General features: G+C 42.0%; 1 protein-coding gene across 2 annotated transcripts in view; it reads left to right on the top strand.

Annotated features, from left to right (window-relative positions):
* Nucleotides 1-5,612: 5,612 nt before the first annotated feature.
* LOC118396965 (calcium-binding protein 8) overlaps nt 5,613-16,776 on the top strand; it is a 121,651-nt gene continuing 110,487 nt past the window's right edge. Inside the window, exon 1 of one of the 2 annotated variants that reach the window (XM_035791355.2) lies at nt 5,613-6,308. Coding sequence is in view for 1 of the 2 variants with exons in the window: in XM_035791354.2 (XP_035647247.1) it covers nt 7,854-8,038 (185 nt within the window). In the remaining variant the exon portion in view is untranslated. Of the gene's footprint in view, nt 6,309-7,659; nt 8,039-16,776 lie in introns of those variants that run through there. The other variant, XM_035791354.2, reaches the window with a different exon arrangement.

A 16,776-nucleotide genomic window follows, 5' to 3' on the forward strand; every position in this document is an offset into this window, starting at 1 on the left:
CATTTCTGAGGCTCTGTGTTGAGCAGTGTAGTGACCACGCCTGCAGACTACAATAGACAGTGACCATAAGCCCACAGTTTTATCTGTTGTAATGAACTGTAAACTTGTAACATAAACTTGTACTTGAAAAAATGTACCTGGAGCTTTGTAGTACAGACAGATTCTGAGGCTTGCCAAAGACACAATGAACACATGCTAGGCCACCCTAAACAAAGTGGTTCCTTAGAAGTACTTCAAGAGCTGGGGAGCTCAACATCTTGCGACAACCTCCACTGACCTGCATAGCGTTAGACCAGATCACTACTCCTACAGCATTCCGACTGGTGGAGCACAATACACCAGAAAATAATGATAAACTGGAATGAAACAATGTAGTGAGCTTGTCTTTTTTTCATGTACACAATGGTGAACATGGCATTTGAACTTCGGCCTAGTGGCTTTTCAAGATAAAATGAAGTACACCAGAAGCCATACAGCAGAACTCCTTCCACTGAATGACAAGGAGAATACACAGGGTTCCGAAAAGACACAAACCTCACCATCTCACTGACTGCATGGATTGCATGGATGCCATGTAGGGTCTGCGATTACCTGTCCCATCCAATGTACTCTGCTGCAATCTGCTCTCTCTGGTTACGGCTGCAGTCTTCATGTTCTAATGAAGTGCCATGTAACGATCAATAACAGCTCGTTCAACAGAGATTTAATAAAGACCTAGCTGGGTCTCTGGGGAGGACAAGGACTCATAGGGAGAATAGAGGATGTTGTGATGAAGTCCAACTGTGTGTGTGTGTGTGTGTGTGTGTGTGTGTGTGTGTGTGTGTGTGTGTGTGTGTGTGTGTGTGTGTGTGTGTGTGTGTGTGTGTGTGTGTGTGTGTGTGTGTGTGTGTGTGTGTGTGTGTGTGTGTGTGTGTGTGTGTGGGTTCCGAAAAGACACAAACCTCACCATCTCACTGACTGCATGGATTGCATGGATGCCATGTAGGGTCTGCGATTACCTGTCCCATCCAATGTACTCTGCTGCAATCTGCTCTCTCTGGTTACGGCTGCAGTCTTCATGTTCTAATGAAGTGCCATGTAACGATCAATAACAGCTCGTTCAACAGAGATTTAATAAAGACCTAGCTGGGTCTCTGGGGAGGACAAGGACTCATAGGGAGAATAGAGGATGTTGTGATGAAGTCCAACTGTGTGTGTGTGTGTGTGTGTGTGTGTGTGTGTGTGTGTGTGTGTGTGTGTGTGTGTGTGTGTGTGTGTGTGTGTGTGTGTGTGTGTGTGTGTGTGTGTGTGTGTGTGTGTGTGTGTGTGTGTGTGTGTGTGAGAGCGAAGAATAGGTTATAATGATTTTAAAAAAATCTTGAATAGCAACAAAATCTCCACTGTACTCAAACAGCATACTTAATTAGCTTTGCTGTACTCTTAATTTGTTTGAATAATGAACTATCAAGTGGCTCAGTCGCTTACTGCTTATTTTACACATTTTTCCACATTTTGCCATGAGGCTCAGAGAAAGATTAGCTGATTTAAAGCTAATTTCTTGCAATTTCTACACATTTTGCCATAGCTTATGACGTGTTCATATGCTTTCTGGGGAGGCCCCGACCGACGTGTTCATAATACGATATCTGGGGGGGCCACAACTTCCAGGGGGCCCACAACCGACGTGTTCACATGGTATCTGGGGGGCCCCGACCTCCAGGGGTTGTTGTTGTGGGCCCCCTGGGGCACGTACCCAGCATGCTCGTTCGGTAATCCGGCCCTGCTTCAGCTACTGAATGGATTCGTGTTTTTGGTTGTTGTTGTTGTTGTTTTCCCTATGTCTTTATGCTCTTCTGTTAATTAACTTACTCTCACAGGGTTTGTTCCATGTAATTTCAGCAAGCCATGACACCCACTATCTCAGATAGTTCTGAAAAATGGTTTCTGTAGATAGAAACAGATAACATAAATATTGCAGGTAGCATGACAGGTAGGAGCGTTAGGCCAGTAACCGAAAGGTGGATGTTTGGATGTTGACATTTGAACATCTTGGTCATGTTCTGTTATAATCTCTACCCGGCACAGCCAGAAGAGGACTGGCCACCCCACATAGCCCGGTTCCTCTCTAGGTTTCTTCCTAGGTTTTGGCCTTTCTAGGGAGTTTTTCCTAGCCACCGTGCTTTTACACCTGCATTGTTTGCTGTTTGGGGTTTTAGGCTGGGTTTCTGTACAGCACTTTGAGATATCAGCTGATGTACGAAGGGCTATATAAATAAATTTGATTTGATTTGATTTGATTTGACTAAGGCATCCCTCCGTACCGCTCTGTATCAGAGTGGTTGGATTAAATGTGGAAAATACATTCAGTTTTACAACTGAATAGGTTTTCTCCTTCCGGAAACATTATTTTGTTGAAATATAATTTAATCTCTGAGAAATTAAGCTAATTGATTACACCCAATTGGCCATTTTAATTTATAGGATTCATATAATATTCAATAATTATTGTACCTAAGATCCGATATAGACCAACATTTTTTCTACGAATGAGCAAGACATGAGGGTCCAAAGAAATAATCAAAAAGCCACCCATGACCCCCCTACACCCACGTCAATCCCACCCTTCTCTTTCCATGACAGACTGACCAAGTGAATCCAGGTGAAAGCTATTATCTCTTATTGATATCTCCTGTTAAATCCACTACAATCAGTTTATATGAAGGGGAGGAGCCAGGTTAAAGAAATATTTGTAAGCCTTGAGACTATTGAGACATGGATTGTGCATGTGTGCCATTCAGAGGGTGAATGGGCGAGACAAAAGATTTAAGCGCCTTTGAACGGGGTATGGTAGTAAGTGCCAGCGTACCGTTTTGAATGTGTCAAGAACTGGGTTTTTTACGCTCAACAGTTTCCCATCTGTATCAAGAATGATCCACCACCCAAAGGACATCCAGCCAACTTGACACAACTGTGGGAAGCATTAGAGTCAACATGGGCCAGCATCCCTGTGGAACGCTTTCGATACCTTGTAGAATCCATGCCACGATATATTAGGAAGGTGTTCATTATATTTTGTACACTCAGTGTATAGTATCAGTTATTTATGTTTGACAAGTAGTATGGAGCTGGAGCTCAGAGTATTGTTTCTTCATGTAATGTATTCTCAGTGAATTTGGTTATGTTTTTTTCCCCTGTTCAGAGAAATGTGTCATTGAAGTAGTTGGGTTTCTGTCCCATCCATAGATGGTGCTGTTCCTGCTATTAGGTCGTTCTTTTTTAAAGAATCACCCAAATTACAAAATTACGTATTGGTTTTCTTAACCTTTAATCAGTCTATAGACCAGGTACGACAACAACCCATTTTTGGGTTGACCACTGTTTCAAATGCAAACTTTTCAGCATTTGTGGCACAAATCCAATGCAAGTCAATGGTACCTATATTAGCATTTTCACGCTTCATATACAACTCATCTTTAAGTAACATCATTGAGTTACACAATCCATTTTTAGATACTTTAGGATGATTTGGACATGGAGTGTGAAAATGCTGATATATGTACCATTGACTTGCATTGAATTTGTGACACAAATGCTAAAAAGCTAGCATTTGAAATGGTGCCCAACAAAACCAACACATGGATTGGGAAAACCAATATGTCATTTTGTAATTTGGATTAACTTACCCTTTAACATTGAACCATCTATTGGTCCAAACTTGGTAATATCTGGATGTTGGATGGGGTATAAACCTAACAACTTCAACTTCGGTGGGTGTCAAAATCCTCTTCTTGTGCTTTTTGATGTGGAACGACCCACGGGCTGGTTGCAGTATGGTGAGTATGTGCCAGTGTCTCTCCATCACCCTCCATCTGTCCATGTGGTTGGATTTATAGCAGGCGGGAACTGAAGTAGGTAATTGCAGTATGACAGTAAAAAAAGAGGGTGACATTTTAAGTTGAGTCCTTACTTGTGCTCTATGGTACTGAAGATGATGGATATACTGACAAGATACATGTCTCTCTGCCCTAACAATGGGAGTCGTTGTCCACAAAGCAGCACAGCGGGCTGTATAGCTCCCGCCTATCCTTTCTTTGGATTGGTGGATGCATCTCATCATTGTAATCCTTTTTTGAATATTTGATGTGGGTTGTTGACGTCAACCGACTGTATTCAATGGAATTAGATGCTATGCTACTAGCCTTGTACCATGAATATGCATAGCCATCTTGAGACAACTCCGATATAAAGTGTTTTTTCCCAAAGTTGTCCTACTTATACCTGTACACTCGTAACAACTTAAGCATTATGAAACTTATATTCGATCAAATAAACCTCACGTAGCAAATAAACCAGTCATTTTTTGTTGTTGTTGATCAAATTCAACACTCTAATTGACCTCCACACAAAATCTCCTGGCGAAACAACTAAAAAACGCCACCTGCTGGAGAGAGACAGATATTCCGCCGAGTTGGGCCTCTTCCTCTTCCTCTCTGATAGTACGTACCAATGGACACATTGGCCTGGATCCACATTGTCTCTAACACCTACAGTGATGGAAGACTGTAAGTAAAGTTATTCATGAAACTAATTAGTGTGGATGCGAAAACTAATTGAATCATCTAAGTTACCATGAAATGATAATGTCATAAGTAAATCAAACTTCAAGCTTGCTGCCTCTATACTACAGGCCTCACAAATTTCAAATCAAAACTGACTTTAAATATTATGGTATAAGCACATTTTCTCACCCAATCCAGACACATGGGATTTAGCTGCAAATCTAATGTAATCTTCATTATGAAGCTATACAAATCCCTGGGATATATTTGTATTAAATATTAATAGAAACGAACTTATTAATGATAAGTTAATTAATTATCTTATCTGTTTTTATCTACAGAACCGATTTCAGAACAATCTGAAAAGGTGGGTTTCATGGTTAATTTAATCATCTAATTATGCTTATCTGTCAAAAAAAAATGCCCGTGTAGGAGTCTCGAGGAAAAAATGGACAGTGTGGGGGCCTAACAGAAAAGAATGGTCCGGTGTGTTAGAAATGCCAAAAGCCCATTTTTGGTCACAGTCCTCCTCCCGGGGAGGAGTGCCTGTCAAGAGAATTTCTGGAGATATGGTTCAGTATAATGTGGAAAATTACAATTATTCTGTTGGCGACGGTGAAATCTATAGCAATCTCGCTCTATTCATGCAGACTATAATGTTGCAACAGGAGTCTCCGGAATGGTAATTATACAGTGTGTTTAATCTTCTGAAAATGCCTGAAAGTCTAGAACACCCAAAAGGAAGATAAAATGAAGTATTGAAAAACATGAATGAGATGGATTTAGATGACCAATGACCATTTCATCTAAATTTACTCAAATGTATGGAAGACAATTAATGGGCATTAATAGCCATTTATTTGTAACCTCAAAAGGGCAATGGCTATGCATGTCAATTTTTAAATGTTTTTATTTATATTAAAGTTCCCTAATTGTATAAGATAAACATTTTCATAATTGCTGTCATTTATTTTGGAGCCTCCCACATTTCCAAATTGGGATGCAAATGAGCTCACTTTTCGATAAGGCGCGCAGACCTGACGGATAGTACGCTGTGCAAAACCAGTTGAGCAATGACTCTTGCCTGGTCAGTCTCTCCTTGTTGAGCGCGGGGGGCACATTGGTTAACAACAGCCTTTGGAAGAAGAACTTATGGCTGAAGCATTTTCATAAGGTTGGGAACTGTTTCTCCGTAGAAAACCTAGAATTTACATAAAAACGTGGATTGGCGAGGCAAACAACCGTTAAACACCGAACTCCTGAGACACTGATTGTGTAGGAGCGTCGTCTTGAACGCCGCTGAAGGCTCTAAGCGTGTCAACCTCTCCAGGCGTTCGGCACCAATACATCTGCCAGCTATAGGACGGTTACATAGGACACATTTTATAAGCAGTGAGCACCTAATATCAATGTAGCACATGGATATGGTGTGGACTGATAGGGGCTGTTAAAATTAATGGGTGGGACTTGGTCCAAAAGTGCTACGGTTCAATTGCGCCGGCTGGAACTGGGGCAGTGAATGTGCCCAGTCGGCTACGCATGGATTTGTCAATAGAGAGACGACCAACGCATCCTTTTGTTGTGGTGGATAAATTGTTACACATTGTAGCTAAAAATTGAATATTTTATTTCAACAATAAAAAATACCAACATTTATGAGAATTCAGGGGAGGTATTTTAACTGGATCCAAGTGCGTCTAACTCGGGAATCCTGTCGACTACGGATTTGATTAATCGCTTTCAAAGACATCCCACTGCTCTCCAAAAACGGTAAGTCTGGAATTCAAGATATAATCTGAGTCATATTCAGTAACATTTGAACTTCTCGGTAACCATTGGAAATATCCCATTTTCGACTGCCTTAGACAAGCTGGTTGTTATACACTTGTTGTTATTTAATAGCATACGTTCCTCTGTCTAGTATGATTGATCATTCTTTGATGGAGTGAATATAATTTTGGATGGAGTATTTCAGAGTGTTTCAGTATGATGTTTGAATTTTAGAATTGCTTAAATTTGTGTTATATAGAATCGAATTCATCCTCTGGCTTTATTTTAGAGTAGGCTTAATTAATAGCAGAGTCTTCATCAGACCATCATAATTACATTTCTCTATTGGTGTTATTGTGATAGAGAACAGGCTTTATTCGAAAATCAATCAATTAAAAATGTATTTTGACATTGTGAAGTAGATAAAGAGAAAAACTAAGCTAATCACAGCACTGCATCATCATTTAGATCTTGTATGGCAGGCCTAAAAAGACCAAGACAAATTGGCTCCCGAGAGGCGCAGCAGTCTAAGGCGCTGCATCTCAGAGCAAGAAGGGTCAGTACAGTCCCTGGTTCGAATCCAGCCTGTATCACATCAGGCCGTGATTGGGAGTCCCATAGGGCTGCGAATAATTGGCCCAGCGTCTTCCGGGGTTGGCTGTCATTGTAAATAATAATTTGTTCTTAGCTGGCTTGCCTAGTTAAATAAAGGTTACATTTCATTTTAGTGACTGGTTAAGACTGATAATTGATCCAAATGTATTATGATTATCAGATCATTCCATGTCAACACTGACCCTCTATCATACTGATGATGAGTGTGTTGTTAACAATTTACCGGAAGTTCTTCTGGAGAGCTGTGATGTTCTGGAGGTGTGAATTTCTGTTTTCACACATTTCATTAGAACACCTTGCCTCAGCGAGCCGATTGTCCATCCCGCGGGGGCTGTGAGGCGCTATGGGCGCTCCTCTGAGCCTGTATCACTGCTGAGCCTTGCAGTGACGCCCGCTTTTTACGCTTGCTTATCGTTGCATGTCACATATTTTTAAGAATGTCGCGCACCAGGTAGCCTTTTTAGACCTCTTGTCGCACATGATGCTGCTACGCGCTGTGAGTACACGCTGCTAGGTGTGAGCGCTAGCGCAGCCGCAGAGGAAAGACCGTGTCAGTCATTGGGACTCAATAAATCAAATCAAATTCAGGTGGTTGAAGACTCAATAATGAGTCTTCAACTGTGTTTCCCCATGTGGAGGTATGTTTGAGTGAATGAGAGAGAGAGAGAGAGAGAGAGAGAGAGAGAGAGAGAGAGAGAGAGAGAGAGAGAGAGAGAGAGAGAATAGGAGAGGCAGAGTCAGTAAAGTGAGTCAGTGAGTGAGCCACTTCCATGGCTCAAATATTAACAACGGATTTCCTGATACTGATGCTGCTGCTTTGGGAGAAGCCCAAATTCGGGAGGAAGCAGTCGGGCTCAGTTGTCTGGGGACAGGCACCCTGCTGTTGCTGCTGTGTTTAGGACTAGGAATCTCTGCCTGCGGAGCCGTCCGATGGAGGAGGAGATGACAGAGCAGGAGCCTCTGGGTTGGACAGAGGAGCCTGTACCTGAGGTAGGAGGAGAAGGAGAGGGAGAGTTACCGGGCTTAGGAACCCCTACCCCCAGAGACCTGATGGAAAGCCTGGTGAAGGAGCCTGTTGCACTGCATCTGTACCCCAACACAGAGTATCAGTATGGGTAAGCAACAGAACAGCAGGGACTGGGATACTGGGGTCTCCAACAACCTGCTCACATACATGTATAACCTGTGTAGTAGACTGAGCTGTGTGGGACTAGGAATTGTGTGCTTGTCTTTTCACACATTATATTATAGTTGCAGAATATTTATTTTGTTATCTTTCCTTTGTCACTTGAATATATAATACCAGAGTTGTAATCAATATTGGTGGTATACTTTAACCTCAGATGTCTTCAATCATAGTTTATAGTCTTTCCTTTTGCGGCTAGTATTTAATGGCTGTATTGAAAGGTTTTTAAAGTTCAGATTTAAGCCATAGAGCTCATGACTCAATGGAGTCGTTCAATGTCATTTCAGCAAGCCATGACACCCACCTTTTCAGATTGTTCTGAAATCGGTTCTGTAGATAAAAACAGATAAGATAAGCATTACGGAAAATAATTTGATCTCTGCGATATTAAGCTAATTGGTCGAAACCCAAATTGGCCATATTAATTTATATGATTCATATAATATTCAGTAATTATAGTACCTAACATTCACTTTAGAAAAAGCCTTTTTCTACAATGGCTGAGATATCAGGATCCAAAGAAATTGTCCAAATCTGAGATGGTGTGTGTCGAAATCCTCTTTCTTGTGCCTTTTGAGGTGTAAAGACCCAAAGGTCTTTACATCATGAGGAAATGTATCATGTCATTGTGCCATTTAGACTTCTCACCTGGAGGAAATGCAGCAGAGGTACTGCTGTTGTCACCCTGCTGCACCTTACCTTCAGTAGTTGGCTAAAGGCTTTATACTGTATACTGTATTTATTTACACCAGACTAGTCATGGTAAAGGAGGTATATGTAGGCTCTGGGTTTAGTAATGTGTTGACACGGCTCTTCTCTTAGAGACTGCAGAGGGAGTACATTGTGTTGTCAGTAAGCATGGACGGGTTATGATCGGATATCAACTGTCAGCCATGGACAGGTTATGATCGGATATCAACTGTCAGCCATGGACAGGTTATGATCGGATATCAACTGTCAGCCATGGACAGGTTATGATCGGATATCAACTGTCAGCCATGGACAGGTTATGATCGGATATAAACTGTCAGCCATGGACAGGTTATGATCGGATATCAACTGTCAGCCATGGACAGGTTATGATCGGATATCAACTGTCAGCCATGGACAGGTTATGATCGGATATCAACTGTCAGCCATGGACAGGTTATGATCGGATATCAACTGTCAGCCATGGACAGGTTATGATCGGATATCAACTGTTAGCCATGGCCACATTGGCGGGTGTCAATCCTCAATCTTAATTTCTAGTTCTACAGTATCATTGCTTAGCATTGCAACATTATCATCATTCTTTTTTTGGCTATGAACGCTGTACACACCGGTGAAGGGTTTTCATAACTAGAGATGTTTTAAAGCAGTGTGATGAGGGTGTCTTTAGCCCTCTGTGGAGCCGAAGGAGCTATGAATATGAACTACAGGAAGGATATTCAGCACCAGCTTAACTATACATTATAACAGTTACAACCTTGGCTGTTGGCTGTCTTGCATTGTGCTGTGTACCTGCTGCTGCACTGTAACTTAAAGTATGCACTACCGTTCAAAAGTTTGGGGTCACTTAGAAATGTCCCTGTTTTTTAAAGAAAGGCCATTTTTTGTCCATTAAAAGAACATACAATTGATCAGAAATACAGTGTAGACATTGTTAATGTTGGAAATGACTATTGTGACTGAAAACTGCCGAATTTTTTAACGGAATATCTACATCGGCGTACAGATCATTAGAAAACCCCTTTTGCAATTATGTTAGCACAGCTGAAAACTGTTGTTCTGAATGAAGAAACATTAAAACTTGCCTTCTTAAGACCAGTTGAGTATCTGGAGCATTAGCATTTGTGGGTTTGATTACAGGCTCAAAATGGCCAGAAACAAATAACTTTCTTCTGAAACTCTCATTGTCAACAATGAAGAGGCGACTCTGGGACGACGCTGGCCTTATAGGCAGAGTTGCAAAGAAAAATCCATATCTCAGACTGGCCAATAAAAATAAATGATTTAGATGGGCAAAAGAACACAGACACCGGACAGAGGAATTTTGCCTAGAAGACCAGCATCCCAGAGTCGCCTCTTCACTTTTGATGTTGAGACTGGTGTTTTGCGGGTACCATTTTAATGAAGCTGCCAGTTGAGGACTTGTGAGGTGTTTGTTTCTCAAACTAGACACTCTAATGTACTTGTCCTCTTGCTCAGTTGTGCACCCGGGGCCTTCCACTCCACTTTCTATTCTGGTTAGAGCTAGTTTGCGCTGTTCTGTGAAGGGAGAAGTACACAGCATTGTATGAGATCTTCAGTTTCTTGGTGATTTCTCGCATGGAATAGCATTCATTTCTCAGAACAAGAATAGACTTACGAGTTTCAGAAGAAAGTCCTTTGTTTCTGGCCATTTTGAGCCTGTAATCGAACACACAAATGCTGATTGAGGCTCCAGATACTCAAATAGTTTAAAGAAGGCAAGTTGTATTACTTCTTTATTTAGAACAACAGTTTTGAGCTGTGCTAACATAATTGCAAAAGGGTTTTCTAATGATCAATTAGCCTTTTAAAATGATAAACTTTGATTAGCTAACACAACGTACCATTGGAACACAAGAGTGATGTGTACGCTTATGTAGATATTCCATACAAATCAGCCATTTCTAGCTACAATAGTCATTTACAACATTAACAATGTCTACGCTGTATTTCTGATCAATTTGATGTTATGTTCATGGACAAAAAAATGGTCTTTCTTTCAAAAACAAGGACATTTCTAAGTGACCCCAAGCTTTTTGACGGTAGTATATGTGTGAATCAACTTAATTTTGATTTGATTTTGCACATGAATTGCATCTTCCATAAGTTTTGTGTGAATTTTGTTTAGTGTAGCCCTATGATCATTTGTTGTTGTTCTGATCCAATTCTGAGTATCTTAACACCATACGTTACGTTGTCTAACGCCATCATAAAATGTACTTTGTGTGTGTGCATGCTGTGGCCTTGGAATGGGGACTGGCCATCAGGTCTCCCCGGGCATCACAGACAAGGCCAATGCATAACACTGCTGCAGCCTGCAGTCAGCCTGCAGTTTGATTAGTCACGCCTACCCTCTGGAGTCTGGACACACAGCGTTGGTCCTTTAGCAGCAGGTTGATTCACCATGCCTTGCTCTGCCTTGCCTTCAGGACATGGGTTTCATATTTTGTTGAGCAGCAGGTAGATTAGTCATTCCTTAGGATAGGACACACACACAGGCTTGGCCTTCACTGACACAGAAGGTTGATTGGTCATGCCTTGATCCCCTCTGTATGCCTCAAGACATTGGTGTCATAACTAGCCTCTGGACACAGGCACAATCCTAAGTGAGACAACAGGTTGATTAGTCATGCCTTCCAGCACTCCCTTAGGACTGAGGCTACGTACCCCTGTAGGTGGCAGGCTAATGGTCATACCTTGCCTCCACCTCTCCCCCACAGATATCTACATAGCCTTCTGACCCACTCCCCGGGGGCAAGCCGTAATAGACAATATCATTTGTGGTCTGGTGATGCAGTGGGGCCTGATGCATAATATTCCAAGCAGGAGGAATGTAGCTTCTCTCTCTCGCTGTCTCTCACCGGTTGGTTTTAAAGCACACCATTAGTAATGAGTTTGCCATTAGTAATGGGTATATGACAAATCATTATGTACAGGACATTGTGTTCATTTTCACAAAACCATTACAGTTAGGTTTGTTTTGGCAACTGTAAAAGGAATTGTCGCTATGCAATGTTTACTACACATAGTGCTGTACACTGTCCTGATTTCCCTCCCGATTTAACAGACTAGCCAAATGCAAGTTTAGTGCTCTGTGTGGGCTATGATGTAATGGTATACATTACAGACTGGCTGGCTGCGTTTCAGTTTTACAGTCTATTATTAATGCAAATTAAACGGGACAACTTTTGAAGCTCTCTGTAAAAAAGACATCTGTCATAGAGAATATACAGGCATGCTTCCAGTGTTAGAGTCAAAAGTTTGCATACTGAGAGTAGCCTACAACACTGTGAAATATTGATGCTTGATCAAATGATTATATCTCAATATGAGACATTTCTACTGCCTATTTTATTAGGCTGTAAATCTTAGAGTGAAATCCAGACCACCTCTGCTTTCCGTATTGTACGCCTATATTTTAACAGTATGCATTTGAATCACTAAATAATAAAAAGACAATAGTTACTGAGTGGGATTTGTTGCCAATCCTGGTCAGTCTACTGCTGGGTCTGGAGCCAACTCTGTGTGTGTGCATGTGTGTGTGTGTGTGTGTACTCTGTCTCTCACTGATGTTTGTTCAACTCTGTCCTGCTGTTTGAACTATGTACACAGTACAGTAGCGGATGGTTTAGTTAGCCCAGCACTGTCCTGCTGTTTGAACTATGTATACAGTACAGTAGCGGATGGTTTAGTTAGCCCAGCACTGTCCTGCTGTTTGAACTATGTATACAGTACAGTAGTGGATGGTTTAGTTAGCCCGGCACTGTCCTGCTGTTTGAACTATGTATACAGTACAGTAGCGGATGGTTTAGTTAGCCCGGCACTGTCCTGCTGTTTGAACTATGTATACAGTACAGTAGCGGATGGTTTAGTTAGCCCGGCACTGTCCTGCTGTTTGAACTATGTATACAGTACAGTAGCGGATGGTTTAGTTAGCCCGGCACTGTCCTGCTGTTTGAACTATGTAGTACAGTACAGTAGCGGATGGTTTAGTCCTGCTTACAGCCCGGTTTAGTTAGCCCGGCTATGTATACTGTCCTGCTGTTTGAACTATGTATACAGTACAGTAGCGGATGGTTTAGTTAGCCCGGCACTGTCCTGCTGTTTGAACTATGTATACAGTACAGTAGCGGATGGTTTAGTTAGCCCGGCACTGTCCTGCTGTTTGAACTATGTATACAGTACAGTAGCGGATGGTTTAGTTAGCCCGGCACTGTCCTGCTGTTTGAACTATGTATACAGTACAGTAGCGGATGGTTTAGTTAGCCCAGCACTGACCTGCTGTTTGAACTATGTATACAGTACAGTAGCGGATGGTTTAGTTAGCCCAGCACTGTCCTGCTGTTTGAACTATGTATACAGTACAGTAGCGGATGGTTTAGTTAGCCCAGCACTGACCTGCTGTTTGAACTATGTATACAGTACAGTAGTGGATGGTTTAGTTAGCCCAGCACTGTCCTGCTGTTTGAACTATGTATACAGTACAGTAGTGGATGGTTTAGTTAGCCCGGCACTGACCTGCTGTTTGAACTATGTATACAGTACAGTAGCGGATGGTTTAGTTAGCCCAGCACTGACCTGCTGTTTGAACTATGTACAGTTGAAGTTGGAGGTTTACATACACTTATGTTGGAGTCATTAAAACTAATTTTCCAACCAGTCCACAAATTTCTTGTTAACAAACTACAGTTTTGGCAAGTCGGTTAGGACATAACTTTGTGCATGACACAAGTCATTTTTCTAACAATTGTTTACTGACAGATTATTTCACTTATAATTCACTGTATCACAATTCTAGTGGGTCAGAAGTTTACATACACAAAGTTGAATGTGCCTTTAAACAGCTCGCAAAATTCCAGAAAATTATGTCATGGCTTTAAAAGCTTCTGATAGGCTAATTGACATAATTTGAGTCAATTGGATGTGTACCTGTGGATGTATTGCAAGGCCTACCTTCAAACACAATGCCTCTTTGCTTGACATCATGGGAAAATCAAAAGATATCAGCCAAGACCTCAGAAAATAAATTGTAGACCTCCACAAGTCAGGTTCATCCTTGGGAGCAATTTCCAAACGGCGTGAAGGTACCCCATTCATCTGTACAAACATAGTATGCAAGTATAAACACCATGGGACCACGCAGCCGTCATGCCGCTCAGGAAGGAGACGCATTCATACCGCTCAGGAAGGAGACGCATTCTGTCTCCTAGAGATGAACGTACTTTGGTGCGAAAAGTGCAAATCAATCCCAGAACAACAGCAAAGGACCTTGTGAAGATGCTGAAGGAAACAGGTACAAAAGTATCAATATCCACAGTTAAACTAGTCCTATATTGACATAACCTGAAAGGCCGCTCAGCAAGGAAGGAGACGCTGCTCCAAAACCGTCATAAAAAAAACAGACTACGGTTTGCAACTGCACATGGGGACAAAGATCGTACCTTTTGGAAAAATGTCCTCTGGTCTGATGAAACAAAAATAGAACTGTTTGGCCATAATGACCATCGTTATGTTTGGAGGAAAAAGGGGGAGGCTTGCAAGCCGAAGAACACCATCCCAACCGTGAAGCACTGGGGTGGCAGCATCATGTTGTGGCAGTACTTTGCTGCAGGAGGGACTGGTGCACTTCACAAAATAGATGGCGTCATAAGGAAGGAAAATTACGTGGCTTTTTGACGGTAGTATATGTGTGAATCAACTTAATTTTGATTTGATTTTGCACATGAATTGCATCTTCCATAAGTTTTGTGTGAATTTTGTTTAGTGTAGCCCTATGATCATTTGTTGTTGTTCTGATCCAATTCTGAGTATCTTAACACCATACGTTACGTTGTCTAACGCCATCATAAAATGTACTTTGTGTGTGTGCATGCTGTGGCCTTGGAATGGGGACTGGCCATCAGGTCTCCCCGGGCATCACAGACAAGGCCAATGCATAACACTGCTGCAGCCTGCAGTCAGCCTGCAGTTTGATTAGTCACGCCTACCCTCTGGAGTCTGGACACACAGCGTTGGTCCTTTAGCAGCAGGTTGATTCACCATGCCTTGCTCTGCCTTGCCTTCAGGACATGGGTTTCATATTTTGTTGAGCAGCAGGTAGATTAGTCATTCCTTAGGATAGGACACACACACAGGCTTGGCCTTCACTGACACAGAAGGTTGATTGGTCATGCCTTGATCCCCTCTGTATGCCTCAAGACATTGGTGTCATAACTAGCCTCTGGACACAGGCACAATCCTAAGTGAGACAACAGGTTGATTAGTCATGCCTTCCAGCACTCCCTTAGGACTGAGGCTACGTACCCCTGTAGGTGGCAGGCTAATGGTCATACCTTGCCTCCACCTCTCCCCCACAGATATCTACATAGCCTTCTGACCCACTCCCCGGGGGCAAGCCGTAATAGACAATATCATTTGTGGTCTGGTGATGCAGTGGGGCCTGATGCATAATATTCCAAGCAGGAGGAATGTAGCTTCTCTCTCTCGCTGTCTCTCACCGGTTGGTTTTAAAGCACACCATTAGTAATGAGTTTGCCATTAGTAATGGGTATATGACAAATCATTATGTACAGGACATTGTGTTCATTTTCACAAAACCATTACAGTTAGGTTTGTTTTGGCAACTGTAAAAGGAATTGTCGCTATGCAATGTTTACTACACATAGTGCTGTACACTGTCCTGATTTCCCTCCCGATTTAACAGACTAGCCAAATGCAAGTTTAGTGCTCTGTGTGGGCTATGATGTAATGGTATACATTACAGACTGGCTGGCTGCGTTTCAGTTTTACAGTCTATTATTAATGCAAATTAAACGGGACAACTTTTGAAGCTCTCTGTAAAAAAGACATCTGTCATAGAGAATATACAGGCATGCTTCCAGTGTTAGAGTCAAAAGTTTGCATACTGAGAGTAGCCTACAACACTGTGAAATATTGATGCTTGATCAAATGATTATATCTCAATATGAGACATTTCTACTGCCTATTTTATTAGGCTGTAAATCTTAGAGTGAAATCCAGACCACCTCTGCTTTCCGTATTGTACGCCTATATTTTAACAGTATGCATTTGAATCACTAAATAATAAAAAGACAATAGTTACTGAGTGGGATTTGTTGCCAATCCTGGTCAGTCTACTGCTGGGTCTGGAGCCAACTCTGTGTGTGTGCATGTGTGTGTGTGTGTGTGTACTCTGTCTCTCACTGATGTTTGTTCAACTCTGTCCTGCTGTTTGAACTATGTACACAGTACAGTAGCGGATGGTTTAGTTAGCCCAGCACTGTCCTGCTGTTTGAACTATGTATACAGTACAGTAGCGGATGGTTTAGTTAGCCCAGCACTGTCCTGCTGTTTGAACTATGTATACAGTACAGTAGTGGATGGTTTAGTTAGCCCGGCACTGTCCTGCTGTTTGAACTATGTATACAGTACAGTAGCGGATGGTTTAGTTAGCCCGGCACTGTCCTGCTGTTTGAACTATGTATACAGTACAGTAGCGGATGGTTTAGTTAGCCCGGCACTGTCCTGCTGTTTGAACTATGTATACAGTACAGTAGCGGATGGTTTAGTTAGCCCGGCACTGTCCTGCTGTTTGAACTATGTATACAGTACAGTAGCGGATGGTTTAGTTAGCCCGGCACTGTCCTGCTGTTTGAACTATGTATACAGTACAGTAGCGGATGGTTTAGTTAGCCCGGCACTGTCCTGCTGTTTGAACTATGTATACAGTACAGTAGCGGATGGTTTAGTTAGCCCGGCACTGTCCTGCTGTTTGAACTATGTATACAGTACAGTAGCGGATGGTTTAGTTAGCCCGGCACTGTCCTGCTGTTTGAACTATGTATACAGTACAGTAGCGGATGGTTTAGTTAGCCCAGCACTGACCTGCTGTTTGAACTATGTATACAGTACAGTAGCGGATGGTTTAGTTAGCCC

The sequence above is a fragment of the Oncorhynchus keta genome, chromosome 18 (genome assembly GCF_023373465.1).
Source record: "Oncorhynchus keta strain PuntledgeMale-10-30-2019 chromosome 18, Oket_V2, whole genome shotgun sequence".
Taxonomy (NCBI): Eukaryota; Metazoa; Chordata; class Actinopteri; order Salmoniformes; family Salmonidae; genus Oncorhynchus; species Oncorhynchus keta.